At 53.0% G+C, this 22618-nt stretch overlaps 3 protein-coding genes across 14 annotated transcripts; 1 reads left to right on the plus strand and 2 right to left on the minus strand.

The window, feature by feature from the left end:
* The first annotated feature begins 6084 nt into the window (after positions 1-6084).
* Positions 6085-7237, plus strand: SDHAF1 (succinate dehydrogenase complex assembly factor 1). Its single transcript, XM_004325890.4, has one exon. The coding sequence runs from the start codon at positions 6202-6204 to the stop codon at positions 6646-6648; it is 447 nt and encodes a 148-aa protein (XP_004325938.1). The 5' UTR covers positions 6085-6201; the 3' UTR covers positions 6649-7237.
* A 6063-nt stretch (positions 7238-13300) lies between these two features.
* On the minus strand, positions 13301-17114 carry SYNE4 (spectrin repeat containing nuclear envelope family member 4). Of its 5 annotated transcripts, none has more exons than XM_033844952.2 (8): positions 16981-17114; positions 16630-16681; positions 15990-16130; positions 15563-15757; positions 15243-15491; positions 14373-14450; positions 13612-13670; positions 13301-13519 (listed from the first exon to the last, which is right to left on the minus strand). In XM_033844952.2, exons 1-8 carry the CDS (start codon positions 17106-17108, stop codon positions 13342-13344), a joined length of 1080 nt encoding a protein of 359 aa, XP_033700843.1. In that variant the 5' UTR covers positions 17109-17114; the 3' UTR covers positions 13301-13341. The 5 variants fall into 5 exon arrangements, with proteins under 5 accessions (XP_033700843.1, XP_033700842.1, XP_033700841.1 ...); XM_033844951.2 differs by having other exon boundaries at positions 15578-15757; positions 16630-16780; XM_033844950.2 differs by having other exon boundaries at positions 16630-16780.
* A 269-nt stretch (positions 17115-17383) lies between these two features.
* ALKBH6 (alkB homolog 6) lies at positions 17384-22574 on the minus strand. 8 transcript variants are annotated; one of them, XM_033844958.2, is made up of 7 exons: positions 22500-22574; positions 21650-21732; positions 21266-21334; positions 19955-20015; positions 19423-19595; positions 19102-19218; positions 17384-17902 (listed from the first exon to the last, which is right to left on the minus strand). In XM_033844958.2, exons 2-7 carry the CDS (start codon positions 21728-21730, stop codon positions 17384-17386), a joined length of 1020 nt encoding a protein of 339 aa, XP_033700849.1. In that variant the 5' UTR covers positions 21731-21732; positions 22500-22574. The 8 variants fall into 8 exon arrangements, with proteins under 8 accessions (XP_033700849.1, XP_033700846.1, XP_033700850.1 ...); XM_033844955.2 differs by lacking the exon at positions 22500-22574 and adding an exon at positions 21849-22456; XM_033844959.2 differs by lacking the exon at positions 22500-22574 and adding an exon at positions 21826-22456.
* Positions 22575-22618: the final 44 nt, after the last annotated feature.

Raw genomic sequence — 22618 nt, forward strand, 5'->3', positions numbered from 1 at the left:
CGTGTATCAACCCCTCAACCCCAGAGCACTGTAGCTGCCCCCGTGCCCTTACCTGCCCGTGCCTGTCTGGTCATCTGCTGCCTTGGAGGGCTGATGCATGCCCCGTGCCCACCGCTCCTGCTTCCTGCACCAAGGCTGCACTTTCTGGACAGACAACTGTATTCAGCATGGCCACTGCCTGGCCACTGGGGCCCTGGTAAGCAACAGGCCCCAGTGATGGCCCGAGAAGTGCTGTGGTCATTGCAAGGCTGCCACAGGTGGCTGGTATCACTGCCTGTTAGCCTAGTCCCCACCCAGCCCCACTGTCCTGGAGGAGCCGCTGGTCTCCACTGCTACTGGAGACTTCCACTTCCGCACATTCGGAGGAGCCCGCTGTGAATCCCCGGGCTCCTCTGTCTACCGCCTGGTGGGTCTCTGTGGCATAGCCCATGCCAACCTTGACCCCTTCAGTCTGGATTTGATCCCTTTTCTGCAGCCACATGGCTGCACCAAGGGCCAGACCCTCTCAGCCAGTCTGATACTGGACGTGAGTCTGAAAGATCTCAACCACATCTGGGTGAGGTTTCTAAGGCCCACACTGACCCACCACCCCTCACTGTCCCCACTACCCTCAGGTAACCCATAGTAACCCCTTTTTCCTGCTGGTGCCCCCATTATTGACTCTCCCACTGGTCCTGAAAGATCTCTACTCCAATTCCCTAGTGGCCCTATTCATCCCCTACCAATGGCTACTGACCCCCCTCTCCTCATTGACTTGCTTGTTGACTCCTTCCTACTGACTCTCACTTGTCATTATTTACCACCCTTGAGACTCCTATTACCCTCCCATTAACTCTCCTTTGAGTCCTCATCTGACTCCCTAATTGACTCCCCTTTAACCCACAGGCTCAGCCCTGACCTTTGACCCTCCCTTTCACCTCCCCATTTAACATCCCCTTAAGCCATTGCCTCCCCAAGTGATGCTTCTATTGTTATATCCACTTGCCCATTAACCCTACTTACTGCCCTGTTGACCCCACCTCACACCCTTCCCCATTTATCTGTACTGAGCTATCTATTTGACACTCCCAGGGATCCATGACTGGCCCATTAATGGCCCCATTTACACCCCTGTGGAGCTCCCCATTGAGTTTCCTAGTGATACTGACTCCTCCATTGAATTCTTGGACCTTTCTGTTATCCTAATTCAGCCTCTTTGACTCATTGTCTCATTCACTGAGACTTTCAAAGTGTCCTATTAATTCATCGACTCACCTTCTGACTCCACTCGAATTTACCCACCAGCTGAGTCCTCCCATTGCCACCCAAAGCCATCTAAGCCTTCTCTTGACCCTCAGTGATGCATGGATTTGTCCATCCACTTCTTCCATTTGCCCTCTTCATGATCCTCCCCTTGATCTCCCACGGACCCCTCCCTACTGACTCCCTAATTATCCTTTTTACCCCTCATTGATCTTCCATTGACCCCTCATTAATTCTGACGATCAAGTCACTCTACCATTGATTCCTCATTGGGTTCTTTATTGACCCTCCATTTAGCCTCCAACTGACCTCCCACTGTAGTCTCTTTTGATCCCTAATGACTAAACCCCCGTTAACCAACCAGAATGTTCTCCTTGATCCCTCTCTGATCCTTCATTGACATTTCCAAGAATGTCTGCTGACAGCCACTACCCCCTTCCCTGGCTGTTCTCCCCTCCCGCATTCCCCCCCTGGAGGTGGTTGGAATTCTGGAATCACCACCCTTCATTCACAGCTGCCGCCTCCTCGCCTACCGCCGGGGATGCCTGCCCTACGCGTGTGCCCCACGGCATCCGCTGCACAGTCGGCCAAGCCCTGGTCGCCTACATTGTCACCTGTCAGGCTCTGGGCGTGCGCCTGGGCCCTGGAGGACGCCTGAATTCTGCTGTGAGTATGTGGGGCTGGCTGGAGATAGTGGGTGAAGCTCTGGAAACTCAGATTTGGGCCACCAGAGGACGGACGCTGGAGGACCAATGGAGAAGTTTAGGCCTGGTTGAGCAGGGGCCAGGCGAAGAAGGGTGGGACTTGAAGAGTTAAGACTACGTTTGAAGAAGCAGCCAGACCTGGAGGGACAGCAGTTTAACAAGGTCTTTCCGTTTTTTGTGCCTGTCTCTTTTTCTCACTATCTGTCTCCCCTTTGCCCCACAGCCTACACTGCAGGCTCGCCAGGAGGCTGGGATCCCCGTGATACCCTGGAGGGGTCCCCAACTTTGCTGTGAGTGCTCTGGCTGGGTCTGGGATGCATGCTGGGCAGGTTGTGGGCTGGCAGGAAGAGCCCTCTCTCCTGACAGAGATCAGAGAAGACCTGACATAGATGGAATTGGCTGGAGAGTGTGTGGGAGGGGCATCCAAGGGAAAGGAAACTGTAATTGCAAAGTTGTGAAGGTTGGAAAACACCAATGGGAAGCTAGCCTGACTGGATGCAGGAGGCAGTAGGACTGGAAAAGGAAACTTGAGTACCAAGCACTCACCTTTGCCATCCACCTGCAGCCCTGACTTGTCCACCTGAAGCCACTACAGCATCTGTGCATGGACCTGTCATGGGGGCTGTGTCCCACCTCTCAGCCCTGCTCACTGTTCTACCCAATGCCATGAGGGCTGTGAGTGTGACCCTGGCCTCATCTTTGATGGCACAGACTGTGTATCCCAGGACCACTGTGGCTGCTTCCACAGTGGGTGCGACATCCCTGTCAGAGAGGCCTCCATGCCTGGGTGGGTAGGCACAGAGTCTCCCGTACCTCATCATAAAATGTTCCCTGAAACACACCATATCAGTAAGACTTTCAGCTGTAACTGACAGAAAATGATGCCAACTATATTAAATACAACAGGGAATTTATATCCTTTTATTTGTGTAAAGTTGAGGCCTTCAGACATGGCTGGATTCAGGGACCCAAATAATGTCACTAGGACTCAAGTTTCCATCTTTCATCCCTGCCTTTTCCTTTTTCTGTGTTAGCATCTATATTAAGTAGGCTCTACATCCAAATGCTATAACAGAGGCTCAACATTACAGGGGCTTAAACTTGATAAAAGTTTATTTTTCATGAACAATCCAAGTATAACCAGTTTGTTTCCTCCAAGTCAGGAACACAGGCTCCTTCTATCACACAACACAGCAGGGGTCAGCTCCTGGATTGCAGGGTTGAGGAATGAGACAGCTGGAGACAGCAGGTATAGACACCTCTCTTGACAAGTTGTCCATGCAGAAAGGGGAGAATAAAGATCAGCTAGAAAGTTCCAGAGGGCAAAGGTATCTTAGAAATGATGATGATGACGATGATGATGATGATGATTTTGAGATGGGAGAAACTCAGGGATGTTTAAGTGCTGATGGGAAGAAGCCAGACAAGGAGAGGTTGGAAATCCAGCAGGGAGAGATGCCAGGGTGGAGGATGCATGGTTCCCCAAGGAACTTGGAAGCAGGAGAGCAACAGGAGAATTGAAATTTGGGCAGGCAAAATGGATAGTATTTCTAAGTAAGAGGGAAACAAACCTGAAATCTCATGATGAGAAATAGAAACATCTATGAGTTCAAGGTTAATTGTAGGAGTGGGAGGATGGGCCAGCAAGAGAACGGCTGGGTATCTGCCACAACCTGGCAGGTAAACTAAGCCAGAACCTTTGGTTAAAGGGTCAAGAAACCCCCACTATGTCTCTTAAACTTCTAGTGTAACTTTGGGTAAGTGACTCAACCTCTCTCTGTGCCTCAGTTTGCTCATCCACAAAAAGTGGTGATAAGAGTGGTGCCCACCACATAGGGTAGCTGTGAAGATACATATAAAGTGCTTGGGGGACTTCTGTGGTGGCGCATTGGATAAGAATCTGCCTGCCAATGTGGGGGACACGGGTTCGATCCTTGGTCTGGGAAGATCCCACGTCATGGAGCAACTAAGCCCGGGAGCCACAACTACTGAGCCCGCGTGCCACAATTACTGAAGCCTACACACCTAGAGCCCGTGCTCCACAACAAGAGAAGCCACCACGATAAGCCCACACACCGCAACAAAGAGTAGCCCCCACTCGTAGCCCCCACTCTCCGCATCCAGAGAAAGCTGGTGCCAGCAACGAAGCCAACGCAGCCAAAAATAAATAAATAAATTTTTAAAAAAATTAAGTGCTTGGTATAAGTAAGTGCCCAGTAAGTATAAGCTGTGATTGCTCTTGCAGCCATTTTTATATTATCTTTGGTGAGGCAGTATGTATAGCAGAGTGGTTAAAAACACAGGCCATAAAATCAGATCCCTGGGGTTTGAAACCTGGCTCTGCCACTTACCAGCTATGTGAACCTGGGCAGGCTACGTTACTTCTCTGGCCTTGGTTTCCTAAGAGGCAAGAGGCGTATGGTCCTGCAGATCTACCTTGTCAGAGTGTTGGTGAGGATTTAATGTCACTTAAAATATCAAGTGTTTAGGGACTTCCCTGGCAGTCCAGTGGTTAAGGCTCTGCCTCCCAATGCAGTGAGCGCAGGTTTGATCCCTGATCGGGCACGGCCAAAACTTAAAACAAACAAAAAATGTTTTAAATATTCACTATTTTCAAATAAATGTATTACATAATATAAATTAGGTGACAAGATATTAATATAGCATCATATTATATTGCATATTTTATTAACATACTGTGTCATACATTATCTTATAAATAAAATATTAAAGCACTTGAAAGAGTGCCTGGCACAGAGTAGTGCTCAGTAAACAGTTACTAGATTATGAAGACACAGGTGAGAGAGACGTGACAGGATCCAAAGGCTTTTTTTTCTCTCTCTCTAAATCTCCCTTTTAAGAAAGTGTTTATTACGGAAAATTTCAAGCATCACAAAAGAAGAGAGAATAGTGTTATGAAACCCCATTACAGTTACAAATATTTTGCCACTCTTGCTTTCTTTTCCTCTCACTCTTTGTCGCTCCGCGGCATGTGGGATCCTCCCGGACCGGGGCACGAACCCGTGTCCCCTGCATCGGCAGGGGGACCCTCAACCACTGCACCACCAGGGAAGCACCTCCTCTCGCTCTTTTTGTTTTGTGCTGGAGGATTTTAAAGCAAATCCCAGACCTTATTCCTCTAGCAAAGACCTGGATATGTATTTCTGATAGAGACACCGAGGGGATTCATAGCGGTTTCAGATCTCCCGTTTGACTCCCAAACTCCGACCCTCTCCCCAGTCCCCGACCCGCCTCCCTTCTAGCATAAGAACCCACGCCCAGCGCAGCTCGCCGCCCAGGTGTGCCGGGTCGTGGTCGCACGCTGGGCGGAGGGTTCCGGGTTATTGTCCAGCGGCCCCCCACGCTCCGGGTGCTGGTAGGGTCCGAGGGGGTCGTGGCATTGCAGGCCTCCCAGCCCTACGAGTACGCCTCCGCGTAGCCTGCGGGGACTCTAACGGAATTGAGGCTGACCTGATACTCCCTGGACATCGGGGTGCCAGCCTAGTCGAAATGTGCCATGTGGGCTGGACTCTGGACTTCAACAGCTAGGGAGGCCGCTCCCTCTCCTACCCTCGGACCCGACTCATGTCGGTAGAGGGCGCTAAGAGCCCAACTCCCTGCGCTACAGGCTGCGTCTGGGGGCTTACAGCCCACACCATCTCTCACGCCATCTTAGCACCGAGAAGCTTGTCCTGCCGGCTGTGACCCAACACTTCACCGCGTGACCCCGTCCCTCTGCCCGTCCCCCGGGTTGGGACCCTCGACGCACACCTGCTCTGCGGGTGGGAATGCATGGAGCTTCCCGAGACTGCTTTAATAAATAACTGAGGACAAAAGCATGCCTGTGCCTGTCTTCTCTCTCCCAGTGCCCCCAGAGCCCTGAGGCTCACAAGGGCTCCAACCTCTAGCTCTCTCCACTGGCAGGACCCAAGAATCAGGTCAGGATCCCTGGTCCCTTCCGACCCCAAACCTAAGGGCCTCAGCGCCTAGCGCCCTCCTCATCCAGGCCCTCAGAAGTACCGTCCTCTAAAGGACACTGATTTCCTGTGGGGCGGGCCAGTGAACCAGAAGCTCCGCCCCTTACTCACAACATTGTGACGTAGAAGCAGCGACAACCTATGGGACGCGACGGCGCCGCAAAGCTGGGGGTGGGTGGCGCAAGCGTCAGTTGTCGCGTTTCACCGCTTCTCCCAACTGTTCTACCGCGCCACTCGGTGGGGCGTCTGCTGTGTGAGCCCGCGGCCCAGCTGCTACCATGAGCCGGCACAGCCGGCTTCAGAGACAAGTTCTGAGTCTGTACCGCGAGTTGCTGCGCGCCGGGCACGGAAAGCCGGGCGCCGAGTCGCGGGTGCGGGCCGAGTTCCGGCAGCACGCCCGCCTGCCACGCTCCGACGTACTGCGCATCGAGTACCTGTACCGCCGCGGACGGCGCCAGCTTCAGCTGCTACGCTCGGGTCACGCCACGGCCATGGGTGCCTTTGTGAGTACGCGGGGCCCGACTGAGGAGTCCCCCGGCGCGGGGGCCCCAGGGACCCCACCTGACGAAGGTGACGGCCCAAGGAGACCGCTGGACAGCATGGGAGTACCGAAGACGGCGCCGGATGGACGGTGGCCGTCACCCGGTGGCTCAGGGGAACCGGGGGCCCGCCTGACTGCGTGGGGGGACCGGGGAACCGGCCTGATGGAAGGTGAGAGGTCTTGAGAGACCAGATCGACAGATTGGGGGAATTGAAGAGCCCTCCTGGCGACGTAGGGTGCGTTGGCGAGAGATGCCCGACTTTGCCCGATGTATGGTAACGGGTCAAACTTACCCATGAGGGCTTGGGGCAGCCTGGGTCGCCGGCTGGCTGGACTATCAAGCTGAGAGCTACTTACCCGAAGGCCTTGGGGAACCAGGACGCCCCGCTGTTGGACAGAAAGAGACAGACACGCCCTTCTCTAGACCCGGGAGAACATACCACTCCTGGCTCCTCAAGGAGACTCCCTTTCGTTGTAACTATGAGGAGAGCAGACTTTTTTGCTGAGGAGTTTGGGAAGATGCCCTGATGGCCGGTGAGAAGCCTGAAATCCCCTTAGAAAAATCTTTCGCCCATTGTGACAAACTAGGATCGATGAGAAAGCGGGTAGGGAGTCTCTCACCCCAGCTAATCAATTAAAGACCCCCTCAAGACCTCTACGTGATACTTCTGAGGAGGACTCCCGATTCCTGCCCCTTTCCCTGCTCAGGACTGTTGGACAAAAAGGCAATAAAATTGGGGATGTGCTTACCTCCCTGTTGGTGGTCTTAAAGATTTAATGTTTGGGGGGATTTTTGAAGAGGCACACACACACACACACCAACTAGTGACCCTCTGGCAAGGGATGGGTGTGGGGAGCTGTCTCTTCCCCTCTGGAGCCTTCTAGAATGGCAGGTTGGTTGGAGCCGCATAGTTCTCTCTCCTGGGCAGATCCATGGAGGGGACCCAGCCTGGCTTGACCCCAAAGAAGCCCCAGTAGACTCCTTAATGGAGGGTAATGAGGCAGGAGAGGAATAGTGGAGCTGAGGAGACCTGGCTGGTAACCCCTGAGGTAGTAGTGGGGCCCTCAAACCTGGCTGAGGAGTCCAGCCTCAGCTACAAGCTGGGATTTTTGTTAGCAAGGCTGAGGGGTTGGGGAGGAGAGGCGGACCCAAAGGCCACAGGCATACCTCCCCCCATAGACCTGCCCTAGGTATTCTCTGGAGTACTGCATTTTGCAGCCCTCAGCTGTATTTGCACTGATGTTGGTTAAATAAGTGGAAAGCAGTTGAATGCAGTTGAGAGGAGGAGGAGGACCTCAGGAAAGGAGCCCAGGCCTCAGATCAAAGGTAGTACGGACAGAAGAGAAACACAGTCTCTGCCCCAATCCCAGTGGGGGAGGCAGGAACCCAAATAGTAATAAAGTTGGGGTGCAGTTTAAAGAATTATAAAGTATTTGCCAGAATGTAGGGATAGGCTTCCAAGCAGGGGGACCAGTGTGGGTAAAGGCCTGGAGAGGGCGAGGGGAGAAATGCTGGGCCCTGGAGTGCCCCAGAGCACAGGCTGTGCTGTTCACACAAGTGACTTCTACTTCAGCTTTGTCTCTGGTTGGTGCTTGGCCTCCACGGCCATGTTCGTCTCTCTGCCTCAGTTTCTTTGGCCAGGGTGATGCTGTTAATCCTGGCCTGACTCCATTTTGGAGTAAAAGCCAAAGTCTTGAAAGTGGCTTAAGGGGTTAAGTCCTACCTATCCAGCCCCCATTACATTTCCCTCCTCTTCCTCTTGCTCACTCCTAGCTCCAAGATCTTGAGCCTTAATAAGCTCCAGGATGGGAGCTTCTGGCAGGGCTGCAGGCAATGATTGAGTTCTCACTGGGGCTGGGTATCCCGGTCAGGAAGGGAGACATTCACTTGGGTATTACAGAGGAATGGAGTTTGTCTGGTAGAGAGGATGAGGGAGGGGATTGCCTGATTTGAGGGAGGAAGTTGTAGGTGAGTGAGCAGTGATTAAGAGCATGGACCCTGGAACTGGAATGCCTAGGTTTGAATCGCAGTTTCAACACTTACTGATTACATGATCGGAGGCAAGTGATTTAACCTCTTTGTGCCTCAACACCCTTATCTGCAAAATGGGCATACTAATAGTGCCTCCCTCCTGTGGCTGTTATAATGATACAGTGAATTAAATACATGTGGCAGCAGGTGATGATGTCCCAACCCCACTTGTAGCTGCAGAGGAGGGTTCCCAAGAGGCAGCCAGCTTCCTGCTCTGAGCCCCTGCATCTCTGCTTCTCTGCTTGAGGGCTTTCGGGGAATTATGGGGGGTGGGTTAATACCCTTAGGAGCAAACTACAGCCTGTGGGGGACAGCAGTCACTGGACAAGTGCCTGTTGTCTGGTGGGACAAATGAAATGTGTTCTACAAGGTGCCTCCATGGGACTGAGCCCCAGTTGCTCACAGTGGCTATCACTCCATGAGCACGTTTTTTGATTTTACCCTGCCCTGTCTCACTCTCCCCACTCCCTAACTCCTGCCTCCTGGGATCACATCCCAAATAAACCACCTCACTTCAGTGCTGACGTTAAAGCCCCCCCGTTGGTAATCTCTGTGTCTGCTGCTGTGTTTTTCACTCTTCTAAGGCACAGGGTCAGTGCCTCTCAACCTGTCTGTTAAAAGAATCTCCTGATCTAAGAAAATTGCTATAAAGGACTTAAGGGGCTTGGAATAACTTGGAATATGGATTGTGGGTTAATAATAGACTTGAATTGAGTTTTTAAATTTCCTGATTCCAATAACTGTACTCTAGTTGTATAAGATCTGTACTTTTGATCTTAAGAACTATACACTGAAGTATTTAGGAATTAAAAGTATCATGTCTACAACTTACTCTCATATGGTTCCAAATTATGTGCACATATATATTAGTGAGAGTGTGAATGGTGAAGCCCATGGGGTAAAGTGTTAACATTTTATGTGAATGTGGGTAAAGGGTATATGGGGGTTTGTTGTACTCGTCTTAAAGCTTTTCAGTAATTTGAAACAGAACAAAAAGTTACAAAAAAGACAATGGTCATATCACTGGCCATTCCTCTTTGGGCACCAGAGATCTTCACATAGAGGATACATTTTTACAAGAGATTTGAGAAGAGTAAAGCCTGCATCTTCTGAGACTTTATAAATCTCTCATGCATACCTTCTTCGCAGATTTAACAATCAATTTAAATTAAATTTCTGACCTTTGAAATAATAACATCTGCTCTCCCTTACAGATTCTGATCTCCACCCTATTGAGAGTGATGGGTCACTAGAATATGTTCCTGTCTTGGGTCACAAGCTCAGTGGTCCCAAAGGGGCGACCAGGTGCATGAGGTGGCCCAGTGGGGCCTTGGGGAATTCTGGGAAACTCACAGTACCTGATGAGGATGAGGAGCCAGCCACACCCTCAAATTCCCAGCACTCCTGCTGAGCTCCCTCCCTCAAATAGTGACATCCTAGGCGTAAGTGATGTAGAGGAATGACTAGAATTTTTTTTATAGTAGTAAGAGCGTTGTGATTGGATTTTTTGCGGGGGTGTGGGGGGGGGGCACACGCAGCACAGCTTGTGGGATCTAAAGTTCCCCGACCAGGGATCGAACCCGCAAGCTCGGCAATGAAAGCATGGAGTCTTAACCACTGGACCGCCAGGGAATTCCGTGATTAAATTTTAAAACAGAATCGATCTTCTGGAGATGGTCCATGAATTGCTGGTGAATAGAAAGGTACAATGTCTAGAATTGACTTCAAAGTAGTAATCTAGGAAGAGGGGAGTGAGCACCTGGGAGCATTAAACGGGATTGGCCCTGAGTTGATAATATTTGGAGCCAGTGATGAGTTCACAAGGACTTGTAATGCTATTCTTTCTCCTTTTGTACAAGTTCAAAAATTATCAGAATGAAAGCTGACACAACAAAAGCCCCTCCAGTGCCCATCTTACTCAAACTAGAAGTCCTCACTGTGGTCCACAAGGCCTCACCTGATCTGGCCCTACTGCCTCTCTCACCTTACCTCCTTCCATTCTCGCACTCCAACCACACTGGCTTTCCCACGTGCCAGGCACACTTCTACCTCAGGGCCTTTGCACTTGCTGTCCCCTCTACCTAGAATGCTCTTCCTCCAGGCCTGTACTGTCCAGTATGGTATCTGGGAAGTACCTGTGACTTGAGCATTTGAAATGTGATTAGTGCAACTGGGGAATTTTTTTTAACTTTATAAATTTTAAGTAACTTAAAATTTTAAACTGTAGCAGTGTAAAATATTTTGTCATTAAACACAGCTGTATTGTTTTGGTAGCACTACATTTCATTTTATGCGTTGAAAATTAAGCATCTGAACTGAGATGTGCTATAAAGTATAAAACACATACCAGACTTCAAAGACTTAGTAAGAAAAAAGGATTGTAAAATACCTCATTATTTTTATATTGATTACATATCGAAATGATAATATTTTGGATATGTTGCGTTAGAGTATAAATTAAATTAAAATTAATTTCACCTGTTTCTACGGTTTTACTGTGACAGCTAGGAAATTTAAAATTATATTTGTGGTTCACATTATATTTCTGTTGGACAGCACCCCTCTAGGAGTCCCCCTGGTTTGTGTTCTCACTGCAATTTGGTATAATGACTTAATTATAGCATAATGATATAATTGTCTCCCTGATTCTTTCTTCAACCATCCTAATTGTACCCCTCCCCCTTTGCCTTTTCCCACATTAGTTTTCTCCTTAGCACTTAACCACTCTCTGACCTGTTATGTATTTTACCTGTTTCTTTTACTTACTGTTGCTTTCTCCCACTAGAATGTCAGCTCCACAGGGACCAGGAGTTTAGCCTGACTTGTTCACGATCATAGCCCTGCTCTTTGACCAGGACCTGGTTCATAGCAGACTCAGTCAATATTAAATGAATGAATGAATGAATGAATGGCATGGATTTGCTCCATTACCCAATCGGTTGGGTCAATATTGCCAAGACTCTGCCTGTCCCATTTGCTGGTAAGCCCAGGAACACCATGCCTCCTCAGGGACAGGACCTGGCCTGGCATTTGAAACAGAACAGATCTACGTTTGCATCCTGACTTCTCCCCGAACTTGGAGTCACTCCCAGAATTTGCTGCTTCCTGCCCCCTTCCCTCAGTGTCCATCCCCCCTTCTGGTGACAGCTCCCTGATTTTTTTTGGAGAACAACTTCTTCCCCTGTTTTCAGTACACGTGGTTCCGTCAAGGCTGACTGCAGCCCCCAGTGAAGTATGTGACACTGGCTTTGGGTCCTTGGCTGGAACTGTAAGGGAAGAGTAACTCTCCTATTGGCTGCTAAATTGGTGGGATGTAGGCTTGGAGGTTTTGAGGGGCACTCTGGCGATCACTTGCATAAGAGTGAAGCCAAAACAGAGGAAAGAACTGAGCCTCTGGATCCAGCTGTGCTTATAGTCCTGAACTTTTCAGTTACCCACGAAAACAAATTCCCATTTCTTTTTAAATCAGTGCGGATTTGGCTTCAGTCACTTGCTCCCTGTGTGGCCTCAGGCTGGTGGCTTCCCGTCTAGAGCCTCAGTTTCCCATTCTGTTAAGCGGGGCCACATCATCAGGTGGTTGTGAGAATTAAAGGAGAAGGGATCTGTCTTAAGTGCACATCCAGGAGCCTAGCACAGGGCTTCTGCCTCTGTTCTTGAGTCCGGTTCTGCTCTACCCCTTGTCCTGATACCTTAAGCTCTGGGGAGAGGATGAGCTTAGACACCTGGGGCTGGGGACTGGACTTCAGGACTGAAGCCTGGCAATTCAGCATGATGACCTGGGAGAAGGGGGCTTTCACAGTCGTGCATCAGTGATGGCCAGCCTGGGAGCCCACCATGTGGAGTGTTTGAACAGAGCACGTGGATGAATGCAGGTCAGGGGCTATAGCAAGTGCTGTCGGCAACCCAGCACCAACATCACCTGCACCCCTCCTGCACACCTGCACCCCTCTAGCATCCTGTAGCAAGCACCTGTGCCTCTTGGCCTGAGGGTCGTTTACAGGCAGGAGAGGCTGGAAGTGCTGGGGAGTTAATATCTCTAGGAATAATCCTTAACCAATGAAAGATGGGAGCTGGTACATATATGCCACAACTTCTTCACCTCTTGGGTGGGACAACTTTGAGTGTGTCTCACAGTCTCCCAGAGGTCCCTAGGGGGATGGCACTCTAGGTGCCCAGAGCAGCAACCAGCTCATTAACTCCTTTCCATGGTTCACTTCCCATTCCCCTATCCATTTGCCTAGGATCAACTCCCTAAAAAACTACCTGTGCTTGAATCTTTGTCTCAGGGTCTGGGGGAACCCAACCCAAGATGGGCTGATTCAGTTCCATGTTCTGTGCTCAAGGCAAAGGGATCTGTGGAGGGGGCTGTCCAGATGTACCAGGGCCATACCCAAGATTCTCAGTACTCAAGCACCCAATATCCCCACATATCCTGCTATAGACTGAATGTTTGTGTCCCCTCAAAATTCATATGTTGAAATCCTAACCCCCAAAGTGATAGTATTAGGAGGTGAGGCCTTTGGGAGGTGATTAGGTCATGAGGATGGAGCCCTCATGAAAGGGATTAGTGCCCTTATAAAAGAGACCCCCAGAGGATTCTCTGCCCCTTCTTCTATGTGCAGATACAGTGAAAAGACAGCCGTCTATGAAGCAGGAAGTGGGTCCTCATCAGACACTGAATCTACAGGCACCTTGATCTTGGACTTTACAACCTCCAGAACTGTGAAAAATCAATTTCTATTGTTTATAAGCCACCAGTCTATGTTATTTTATTATAGCAGCCCGAACAGACTAAGACACATCCTTTGACAGTGACCATTTATTACATATGTCTGGACTGTGTAGTCAGATTGGGGGAGGACCATTGACATAGCTGAGCACCAGGTAAGGTGTCCTGGCCAGTCGGGCAGGAGAGCAGCAGGAGTCCCCTGACATGGGCAGGAGCAATGTGGCACCCACCAGCAGAAGGAAAAGGAGGAGGAGGAGGAAGGTCAGGGGCCGCCTGGATGCAGGAGTGGGGGATCTGCAAAGGGAAATGCAGTGTTCAATGTATGGGTGGGCTGCCACCATAAGCCCTACCCCCACACCCCCAGACCCATCTCCCAGGCATCTCACCCAGGGTCTACCTCCAGCATCACATCCTGGACATTGGGAGATGCTTGCCTCATCTTGTCCTAAAGGTAGAGAGCAGCCAGCAGTAGAATGGGTGGAAGTGATATTTAATGTGGTCTTTACCTTACACCCACAGACCTACAGAGCTGGGCTTATTTCTCCTCCTTTCCTAGCACTCCCTCCATCCCCAAGACCCCACATGGACTTGGAATATCTCCAGGTATAGTGGATGTCTGTCAGTGCCTGCCCTCCAAACAGTCTCCCTTTTCCTGGTAACAGTGGTTCAATTTGGGGAGAAGGGTATCATACCTCCCTACTTTCCTGAACTCAAAACTCCACCTCCATGGTTAGGCATGTGACCCAGATCTGGCCAACCAGAGCCCTCCATCAGCTTGGCTACTGTGATTGGTTCAGGGTGTAGGCCATGACCCAAGCTGGGGAAGCAGAAGTCAGCCCTAGGACTTGGCTGCCGTAGGTCAGTGGCACTCTCTCCTCCTGGGGTGGGTAAGCCAGTGGGAAGTGAGTGTGTAGCTGCTGGGGCAGCCATTTTGCTAGAAGGAATCCACCTTGGAGAAGTAGAGCCCAAGACAGGGAGGGACTGAGCCCTGACAGTATTTGAGGTCTTGAATTCAACACCACCTGGACTTTTCAGTTACATGAAAAAAACAGCATCCTCTTTTTTGTGTGTAATTCAGTTTGGGTCGGGTTGCTGTCACTTGCCGTCAACATTCCTGAGTGATACACCTGGCCGAGGACCAACTCACCTGAGACTTCCGGAGCAGGGACCGTCTTCGGTGACCTGTTAAGTGTTTCCGGTGGCTGAGGCCTGACATGAGCATGTCCTGTGGGGAGAGAGAGGAGTGGGGTCCTTGGAGAATCAGTGACAAAGAGACACAAAGTTGGGGAAGGGCCAAGAGGGGGGAAGTGTCACAGAGATTAGATTCTGTGGGAAGAGAGAGATCTCAGGGAGAGATGAAGAGAGGGGCAGAGCCAAAGAAACCAAGAGAAGAGAGACATTATTTATTCATTCATTCAACAAATATTTAATGAGCATCTGTTACATGCCAGGTGCTATTCTAGGAGCTGGGGACACTGTGAGCATGGAAACAGGCAAAGTCCTGGCGTCCATTGAGTTTATATTCTAGTAGGAGAGAGAGAGACCATAAGTTAATAAATGTATAATGTCAAGATGTGGTAAGTGCTGTTAGGAAATAAAATAAGAGGATAAGGAGTGATAATGTTTGGAGGCCAGGGCAGGCCTCTCTGAAGAGGTAACATTTGAGGAGAGACTGGATGGAATGAAGTGAGGAGGTGAGCTCGGTGTGCCTCTGGGGGCTTCGAGATGGGAGTGTATTTGGAATATTTGAAGAGCCAGGAGGCTAGTGTGGCTGTGGTGGGGTAAATGAGGGGGAGAGTGAGAGGAAATGAGGAAATAAATATAGGTACAACAGAGACACCTGGAGGCCAAGAGAGGCAGAGGGATGAGGGAGGAGACCACTGAGACACCAAAAGCAAAAGAGACAGCGGGAGAGACAGAGCCATGAAGACCTCCTCGAAAGGGAAAAAGGCTCTGCTAGGAGACACACAGAGGGTCCCTTGGGTGCCTGGGGGGAGGTGACCCCACCTGCTCTCACCTCAAGGCTTTGTCCCCTGCCCTGGGGCCCCCTGCGGCCACACAGCTCACAGGGAGTCCCTGGTGTCCAGGCTGTCCTTTGCCCCAAAGGCCCGAGGCCCCCAACGTCCCCCGCCGGGTCCCACTCCAACTCTGCGGGAGTGGGGAGGCTACTGGGTGCCCAGGGCCCCCAGACCCCACCAGGTCCTGGCCCGTCTGAGTCCCCCTCGACCTCCAAGTCCTGCTCCAGTGTGCTGGCCTCCTCAAACACCTGGTCAGAGGACAGAGGTCATGAGGGTTGGGATCGGCGCCTGCGCCAGGGACCGCCAGGGTGGGCCATACCAGGCTGTAGCTGACCAGCTGGGCCTGCAGCCGCCACAGCTGCCGGAGGATGCTGTCTCGGTGGGCTCTGAAGGCCCTTAGGACCTGCTCCAGGGATGCCCGGGCCTGAGGCTCACTCCGCTGTGCCAGCCCCTCACCGAACACCAGCAGTGCATCTAAACGCTCAGCTGCCCCACGCAGGTCTGCCTGTAGGGCCTGGGTACACATGGTTGGACATCACCAACACCACACCAGCCCATCCCCACCCCCCGCCTCCATACACACACAGCAGGGGCACCAGAGACCTGAGACCTGGAGTCACTATCCCCACCCCCTCTGCCATCCAGACACCTGGAACATGGAATAAACCCATTTCCCACCCTGGGAAGCTGGCACCCACTCCTGAGGCCCTGCCCACCCTCCCACGTTTTGGCTTCCCACTGCTCACCTGCAGCTGGACCATCCTGCTCTGGGCTGATGCCCAGGGCCCCAGGCCTTGCTCCAGGTCCTGCAGCCGGAGGCCCAGCCCCAAAAGGCAAAGATGCAGGCTGTCCTGCTCAGCCTCTAATCCCCAGCCAGAGATGGGGCGCTGGGGAACACAGGGGGCTGAGTCAGAGCCAGTGAGCCAACCAAGGCCTGGCCCGCACCCATTGCACCCAGGCTCCTGCCCTCTGGGTGCTTCTCTGCAGCAGAGTCCATCTCTGGGTCTGCACCAGGGTTGCTCCCACCTAGAGAAACCTCCCAGTGGAGCCAGGCCTGAGAACCTCTAGTTCAAATTCTCCAGGTTTTCAAGGCTCCTAGAAACTTGTACATATAGGGCCTGGGGCTCTGGAGAGGGAGAGGGTGATGGAGCTGGATAGCCCCACGAGGAATGGGGCTACGCCAGGGCCAATGATGAAAGAATTCTCTCTCAGTTGGTAAAATACTGAATAGTGATAGTTAAAGAATCATTGTCTAGAGCATCCCTCCCCATACAGATGCCCAACATTTTTCCAGAATCATCACCTCATCCCCGGTGTGGAAGCCAGATCCTGGGAGACAGACAGGAAGTAGGGACTGGCACAGGGGCCTAGTTCACCTCAGCTCACCTCACGGTGTTTGGCCCCAGCCGAGTCCTCATGAGAAGGGGGCGTTGGCAATCTGGGGAGGCCAGCAGCAAGTTCAGTGCCCCTCGGCCCACCCTGGAAGGGCTCAGGAGGGTCCAAGGAGTCCTGCCCCAGCTTCTGGGCCTGTTCTGACCTGGGATGGTGGGGGGGGGGGGCATTGACAGGCCCCTGGGTGAGCCTAGGTGCCCATTATCCACCCTACCCTACCCCTGTCCCCAGTTACCTCTCTCATGTCCCCAGGTGATCTTAGCTACAATACCTCCTACCCTCAAAAGGCCCCTGCTACTGCCTCCACCCTTTGGGGACCACAGTTTCAAAAGCCCCAGCTCGTACCTGATTCTCTCCTCTCCAGAGGCGGAGCAGATGGTGCATCCAGATGTGTTCAGTTCCCTAGGGGCTCCAGGCGGGTGGCTGAAGGGCTCTGAGGGGGGTGTAGGGCCCAGGCGTGGGGGCAGGGCCATATTGGGGAGCCTGAGGACAGAGAGTCAGTGAGTAGAAGCCCTTTTCCTATCCTCCCAGACTTCCTCAGTAGGACTCACCCAGGCCTGAGGCAGCCAGAAGCCCAGGGGCAGGCTCAGCTCCACCTCTTTCTAGGAGGAACCTGGACCCAGGTAATTTGATGCCCAGCTCAGGTGATAGTAGCACCACTTAACTCCTTCCTCCCCAGCAGACCAGTAGCTGAACCTCCCAAGCTCACCCCACCCACCTAAGGGGTTTCCAGATATAACCCTGCTCCTCAAGAGCCCTGGGTTCTTCTCCACTCTGTGACCCGAACATCTGACCTCGGCAGCCCACACCATCCATCTAAGGTCCCGGACGCAGCGCCCCTCAGGAACCCAAACATCTGGCCCCCCACCCCCAAATGTCCAAAACCAGAGTAAGATTGTTTTGTTGGTGGTTTATTTGGAATGGGGCCTTTTCCTGTGGTTCCCTCACAGGTACTGGGAAAATAACCCGGGGGGAACCGCCTCTGCCCACAGGGAGCCAGCAGTCCAGAGCAGGTGAGAGCTCGGGAATCCGAGCGGGTCCTGGGTCCTGGCGTCACTTGCTGAGCAGGAGGCCAGCGCGCAGCACGCGGGGTACGCGGCGGATGGTCAGCGAGACGCGGGTGCCGCGGACCAAGCGGGCTCCAGCTTGCGCCGAGGGGCAAGCGGCTGCGTTGCGCGGCAGGGAGGCGGCGTCGAGCGCGTCTACGCTGGCGGCTGCGATGCCGTGGAGGAGGCGCGTGTAGGCGGTGCCACGGAGCACCAGCAGGCTGCGCGGTTCAAGCAACAGCGAGGTGGCCGGCCGGGGCGGGGGCCGGGGCTGCGGGGGGGGTTGAAGGTTAGCGGGTCCCCAGAAGTTAGGAGTGGGGTAGGCGAGAGGTCAGCGGGTTTGGGGGTTCAGGGGGCGAGGGTCAGCGAGTCCCAGGGGCAAAGGCTGAGGGGCAAGTGTGCTCCTAGGGATCGAGGCTTTGGAGTGAAAATCCCGCGGGGGCCAGGGCCAGGGCCAGGGCCGGGCTTCCAGGGAAGTGGAGACGGGGTGGTGGTGGGGTGTCAGCAGCCCCTCGGCAGGGACTAGGCTGCAGATGGGGGTGTCTAAGGGCCTAAGGGAACTGCAGCTGGGCTCTGCAAGGAGCTGGGGCTGGGACCGAGGGATCAGTGGTCCCAGGAAACTGAGTGGAACTGGGCTGAGGACTTGGCTGAAGCCAGGAAGGGAGGAAGAGATGAACAGGTGTGGTCTGGGAGGATGTGCGGATATCAGGATGTTTTGAGGACACCAGCAGAGTGGGAGGGGGTGTCAGTGCATCTAGGAGCGTGTAGGATTAAAAAGAGCAGCCGTAAGGAGCAGTTGGTGTCAGGGTGTCCAGGGAGTTTCTGTGTCCAGGGGGTGTCAGACATACAGCAAAGAAAGAGGTCAGGGAAGCTGCTGTCATGAGCAACACAGAGGGGAGGCAGGATATCTGGGGGCCCTTGAGCAGCAAGTCATGTGTTGCGGTGCCAAGGAGAATCTGGGGGTGTCCTGCATGACAGATCACATTATTGGAGGGGGAGGTAGGAAGTCAGTGTTGGGGTGCCTGTGCAGTGGCCACTGAAAGGGTGTCTGGCAGGATGTCAGCAACAACCCTGAGTGGCTGGTGTTGGGGTATCTGAGGATGTCCGTGTCTGTTGGAGAACTGGGGAGCCCTGCATGCGGTACTGGAGCGCTCTGAATGTATGGAGCCAGGGGATCTGTAGGCTGTCAGGGTATTCATTCAGCAGATGGGGGTATTGGGGTACCCGTGGATATCATGATTTCTAGGGCACCCTGCAGGCAGATGGGCTGGGCATCTGGGCGGATGTGGGTGCCCTCCATGAGGGGACAGAGGAAGATGTCTGGAAGGGTATCAGGGGTACCCCGCAGGCAGGTGGGATTGGGGCCTCTTAGAGGATATGGGGCCTCTTAGAGGATATGGGGCGATGTCTCAGGGCCCACCTGCTCTGTAGGGTCATCGTCCTCTGGCTGCCGAGGCTCGTAGAGGTCCAGCATGGTGTGGGAGCCCAAGCTGATGGTGCTGACAGTCGGGTAGTACAGTGGCCCATCCTCGTGGGGCTGGGGAGTGGGTACCAGGGCTGGACAGGGCAGGAGTCCACACACCCCCACCCTCAGGTGAAAGCGGGGCTCCCCAGCTGGGGACAGGGAGGTGAGTGTTTGCTTGGGGTATGTGGCTGCTTAATGAGAGTGGATGTGGGTCGACAGGATGCCCTGCCCCATGATGGATCCGAGGTCTGGGGGTCGGGGTGAGAGTGTGGTTACCATGATGCCCTCCCCAGGCAGATACTGGTTCACAAGGACGTGGTTGGCTGGGAGACCCCCAAAAAGGCTGAGGTCAGACACTTTGTCCACGTAACGCTGGAGCCACGGTGGCAGCCGTTCAGGAACCATCCCCCGGGGATGGGGGAGCCCACCTGGGGGAGGGAAATGGGGTGCTGAGGGCACCCAACAAGGAGCTCTGGCATGTGGAGCCCCCATTAGGGATATCCCAGTGGTTGGTAGCACTCTGACCTCCTCGGGGACCCCTAAATCTTTGGAGATCACCACTCCACCCTTCAAAGGTTTCCTGACTTCTCCAAACCCCTAGAGATACCCTCCAACTCATCAGGAAATCCCTAAGCCCTCAGGACCTCCAGTGACCCCTGAGAATCCTCCTGGCCCTTGGGACCCCTTGAACCCTCAAGGACCTCCCCCCGGCACCCTGACGCCTCAATGTCCTGAGACTATCCAACCTGAGCTGCCTACCCCAGTCCCCAGCCCTAAATCACCCATGCCCACAGCCGGAGACACTTACCCCAGTTCTGTAACTTCCTCCCGGAGAGCTGGGTCCACTTTGGTTTTGGGGCATTGAAGACCTGGGAGGTGGGAAGGGGGTCAGTCCTTTTCCAGGACCACCCTCTCTGATTCTCCCACCCAGGCCAACATAGGGGTTTTCACCTAGGGTGGAAATGGGTCATCTCAGTGTCTGTGGGATCATTCTCCGAGACAGTGTTCCCAGGATTTTGTTCTTGCCCTTTCCCCTGTGGAGGCCGCTGGCCTCAAAGCCCCTCTGTGTCTAGGGATTGAGGGAGGGAACCAGAGCTACCCAATCAGGGTCTGAGTCTACTCAGAGCTCTGGGCTGGGTTGGGCTCTTTCAGCCCAGCAAACAGTCTGCACTCTGTAATTTCGTGATTCCTGGGCTATCTCAGCACAGTCTGAGTCCTGGAACCTCCTTGTTCCTCTTGCCTGGGGGAGAAAACGTGCTCAACTGGGCTATTCAGTATAACCAAGAGAGTACGTTGAAAATTCTCCACTGCCAAGACCCCAAGGGTCTAAAAAGGGTTATCTCAAAAAGTCTAAGAAATCTCCTTATTTCCTTCATTGTTATGGGGCTGGAAGCGGCTGTCTCAGTATGAGAGTCTGAGTTTTGGAGCTAACTCATTCCTGGGACTCAAACTAGACAGGACTAGTTGGGATAGCACAGGGAAGATCTGTGCTCTATAACCAAGGCTCTGGGGCTGCAAAGGGCTATCCCAGTGCACAGACTCTGAGCTTTGTAAAATTCTCCTTTCCCCAGACCTTAAGAATAGAGTACAGACTGGGCTATCTAACATTCTGAGGCCTGGGTTATCTCAGCACAGAAATCTGAACACTGTAAATTCTTCATTCCCCAAATCTCAAGGGAGTGAACTGGGCTACCTCAGCCTATGTTATAACCTCCTTCTCTCTAAGGTAGCCGGATAGGGCTGTCTTAGCACAGGGAGTCTTAGCTCCATAATAACCACCACCTTTCTAAGAATCAGTTTGGGGGGTTCCCTGGTGGTCTAGTGATTCGGTACTTTCATTGCCATGGCCCAGGTTCAATCCCTAGGGGAATGAGATCCCACAAGCCACGTGGCGTGGCCAAAAAAAAAAAAAGAATCAGTTTGGTTTCCCCTAAGCTTCCTGGGAAAAGCCCTTTCTGACAGGCCCCAGCAGGTGCTGAGAAAGGAACAGGGAAGGTGGTGAGGGATGGGTGCCAGGTGGCACTCTCCCTCCTGCAAGAATCCTCACTGTGACCTTTCGGGCTCTCCTACGAGAACTGGGGGTTGAAGAGGTTCTGGGAAGAGGGGATAAACAGGTCACCTGTCGAAGCAAATACTCCTCCTCTTCCTTGGAGATGAAGTCAGGGACATAGTAGATTACAGGTGGTGCCTAGGATAGAGAGATCCCCCCTGAAGGTGTGACCTTTGGACCCACACAGGAATGCTGCCATCCATGAGCAGCCCCTCCTCTGGAGCGTAGCTCAGGATGTCCCCAGACAGGCCAGGGCCTTAAGTCGAGGGACCAATGGCTATTTGGGGGATGGGGAGGTGGGGTGAGGGTAGGGCTAGACCCTGAGGGTAAGGATGAATTGAGAGGGAGGGGGCAGTCCCAGCCCACAAACCCAGGAGTCAGCCTGCCTATCCCCACTCTATCTCCCGCCCTCTAGTTCCCACCTTCACCCTCTGCACCCCCGGTCCTGACAACCTGCTCCACCCTGAATGGTTCCAGAGCTGGAACCCTGGCGTCCTGATCCTCCATTGACATCAAGTCCGTGTACCCGGTCATTCCTGTGGGGAGGGGAGAACATGCTGAAATCACCAAGCCTCCCACCCGCAGACTGTGATCCAGCTTTCTGGTCTCATCATGGGCCAGGGCCTCACCTCAGCCCTCTAGTGAAACTCACTTGGTTTCGAAAACCTAGATGTCCTCAGCATCTCAAAAGCCACACAGTGCACCCGTAGGCTCCCTGCCCAGACACAATGAGCACCCACAGTACTCCCCCCAGACTCCGTCCACCAAATACCCATCAAACTACACGTCTGCCGTCTCAAGCCTCTACAGAGAACAGCCTCAGACTCCACTGGGAGCCTTTCTTAAGAGCTCCACGCATATCCCCCAGGGCTGCACCCCAGACCCCCTTTAAACACCTTCATTTGAGACCTCATCCTAAAAACTTCAGACCTGCAATCCCGAGCCCGGCTCTCTAACAATATTCGAGGTCCTCATAGACCCTCCTCCCGCCTCAAGCCTTTTCAGACGCCCCATTCTGAGCACGCTTGTGCCCCCAATCTAAGCTTCCTCAGACACATCCATTTTCAGTCTCCTTGTATCCTCCCCACTCTAGACTCCCCTCAAGACTTCTCTTCCCGAGCGCCCCTTCCCTGCAGCCCCCTTGGACCTTTGACCCTGAGCCTGACCCCTCTCACACCTTCCCTCCCTGAACCCCTTGGTTCCCCCGACTCTGTCTTCTAGAACCCCACACTTTTAGCTTCCCCGGATCCCCACTCTCAGCCCTCTTGGACCCCCATCTCCGCCCTCGGCGCCCCAAACTGACCGTCCACCAGTGACCCCTCCAAAATCCAAATTCAACACCCCCATTCCCTTCCCAGCCACTTCCTACCCACATGGCCGACGCAGGAATTCTCAGACCAATGGGAATTCTCAAAGGCTCTA

The sequence above is a fragment of the Tursiops truncatus genome, chromosome 19 (genome assembly GCF_011762595.2).
Source record: "Tursiops truncatus isolate mTurTru1 chromosome 19, mTurTru1.mat.Y, whole genome shotgun sequence".
NCBI classification, from domain to species: domain Eukaryota; kingdom Metazoa; phylum Chordata; class Mammalia; order Artiodactyla; family Delphinidae; genus Tursiops; species Tursiops truncatus.

Excerpts from the sequence above, each read along its gene's own strand:
- SDHAF1 (XM_004325890.4), top strand. The coding sequence starts at position 6,202 with ATGAGCCGGCACAGCCGGCTTCAGAGACAAGTTCTGAGTCTGTACCGC.
- SYNE4 (XM_033844950.2), bottom strand. The coding sequence starts at position 17,108 with ATGGCCCTGCCCCCACGCCTGGGCCCTACACCCCCCTCAGAGCCCTTC. Across the intron at positions 16,781-16,980 it reads TCTGGAGAGGAGAGAATCAG|GTCAGAACAGGCCCAGAAGC; the intron begins GTACGAGCTGGG and ends CCACCATCCCAG. Across the intron at positions 16,131-16,629 it reads CTGGGGCCAAACACCGTGAG|CGCCCCATCTCTGGCTGGGG; the intron begins GTGAGCTGAGGT and ends TGTGTTCCCCAG.
- ALKBH6 (XM_033844955.2), bottom strand. The coding sequence starts at position 21,972 with ATGGGTATTTGGTGGACGGAGTCTGGGGGGAGTACTGTGGGTGCTCAT. Across the intron at positions 21,733-21,848 it reads ATCTAGGTTTTCGAAACCAA|GAATGACCGGGTACACGGAC; the intron begins GTGAGTTTCACT and ends CCCTCCCCACAG. Across the intron at positions 19,596-19,954 it reads GAGGAAGTTACAGAACTGGG|CACCCCATTTCCCTCCCCCA; the intron begins GTAAGTGTCTCC and ends GGGTGCCCTCAG.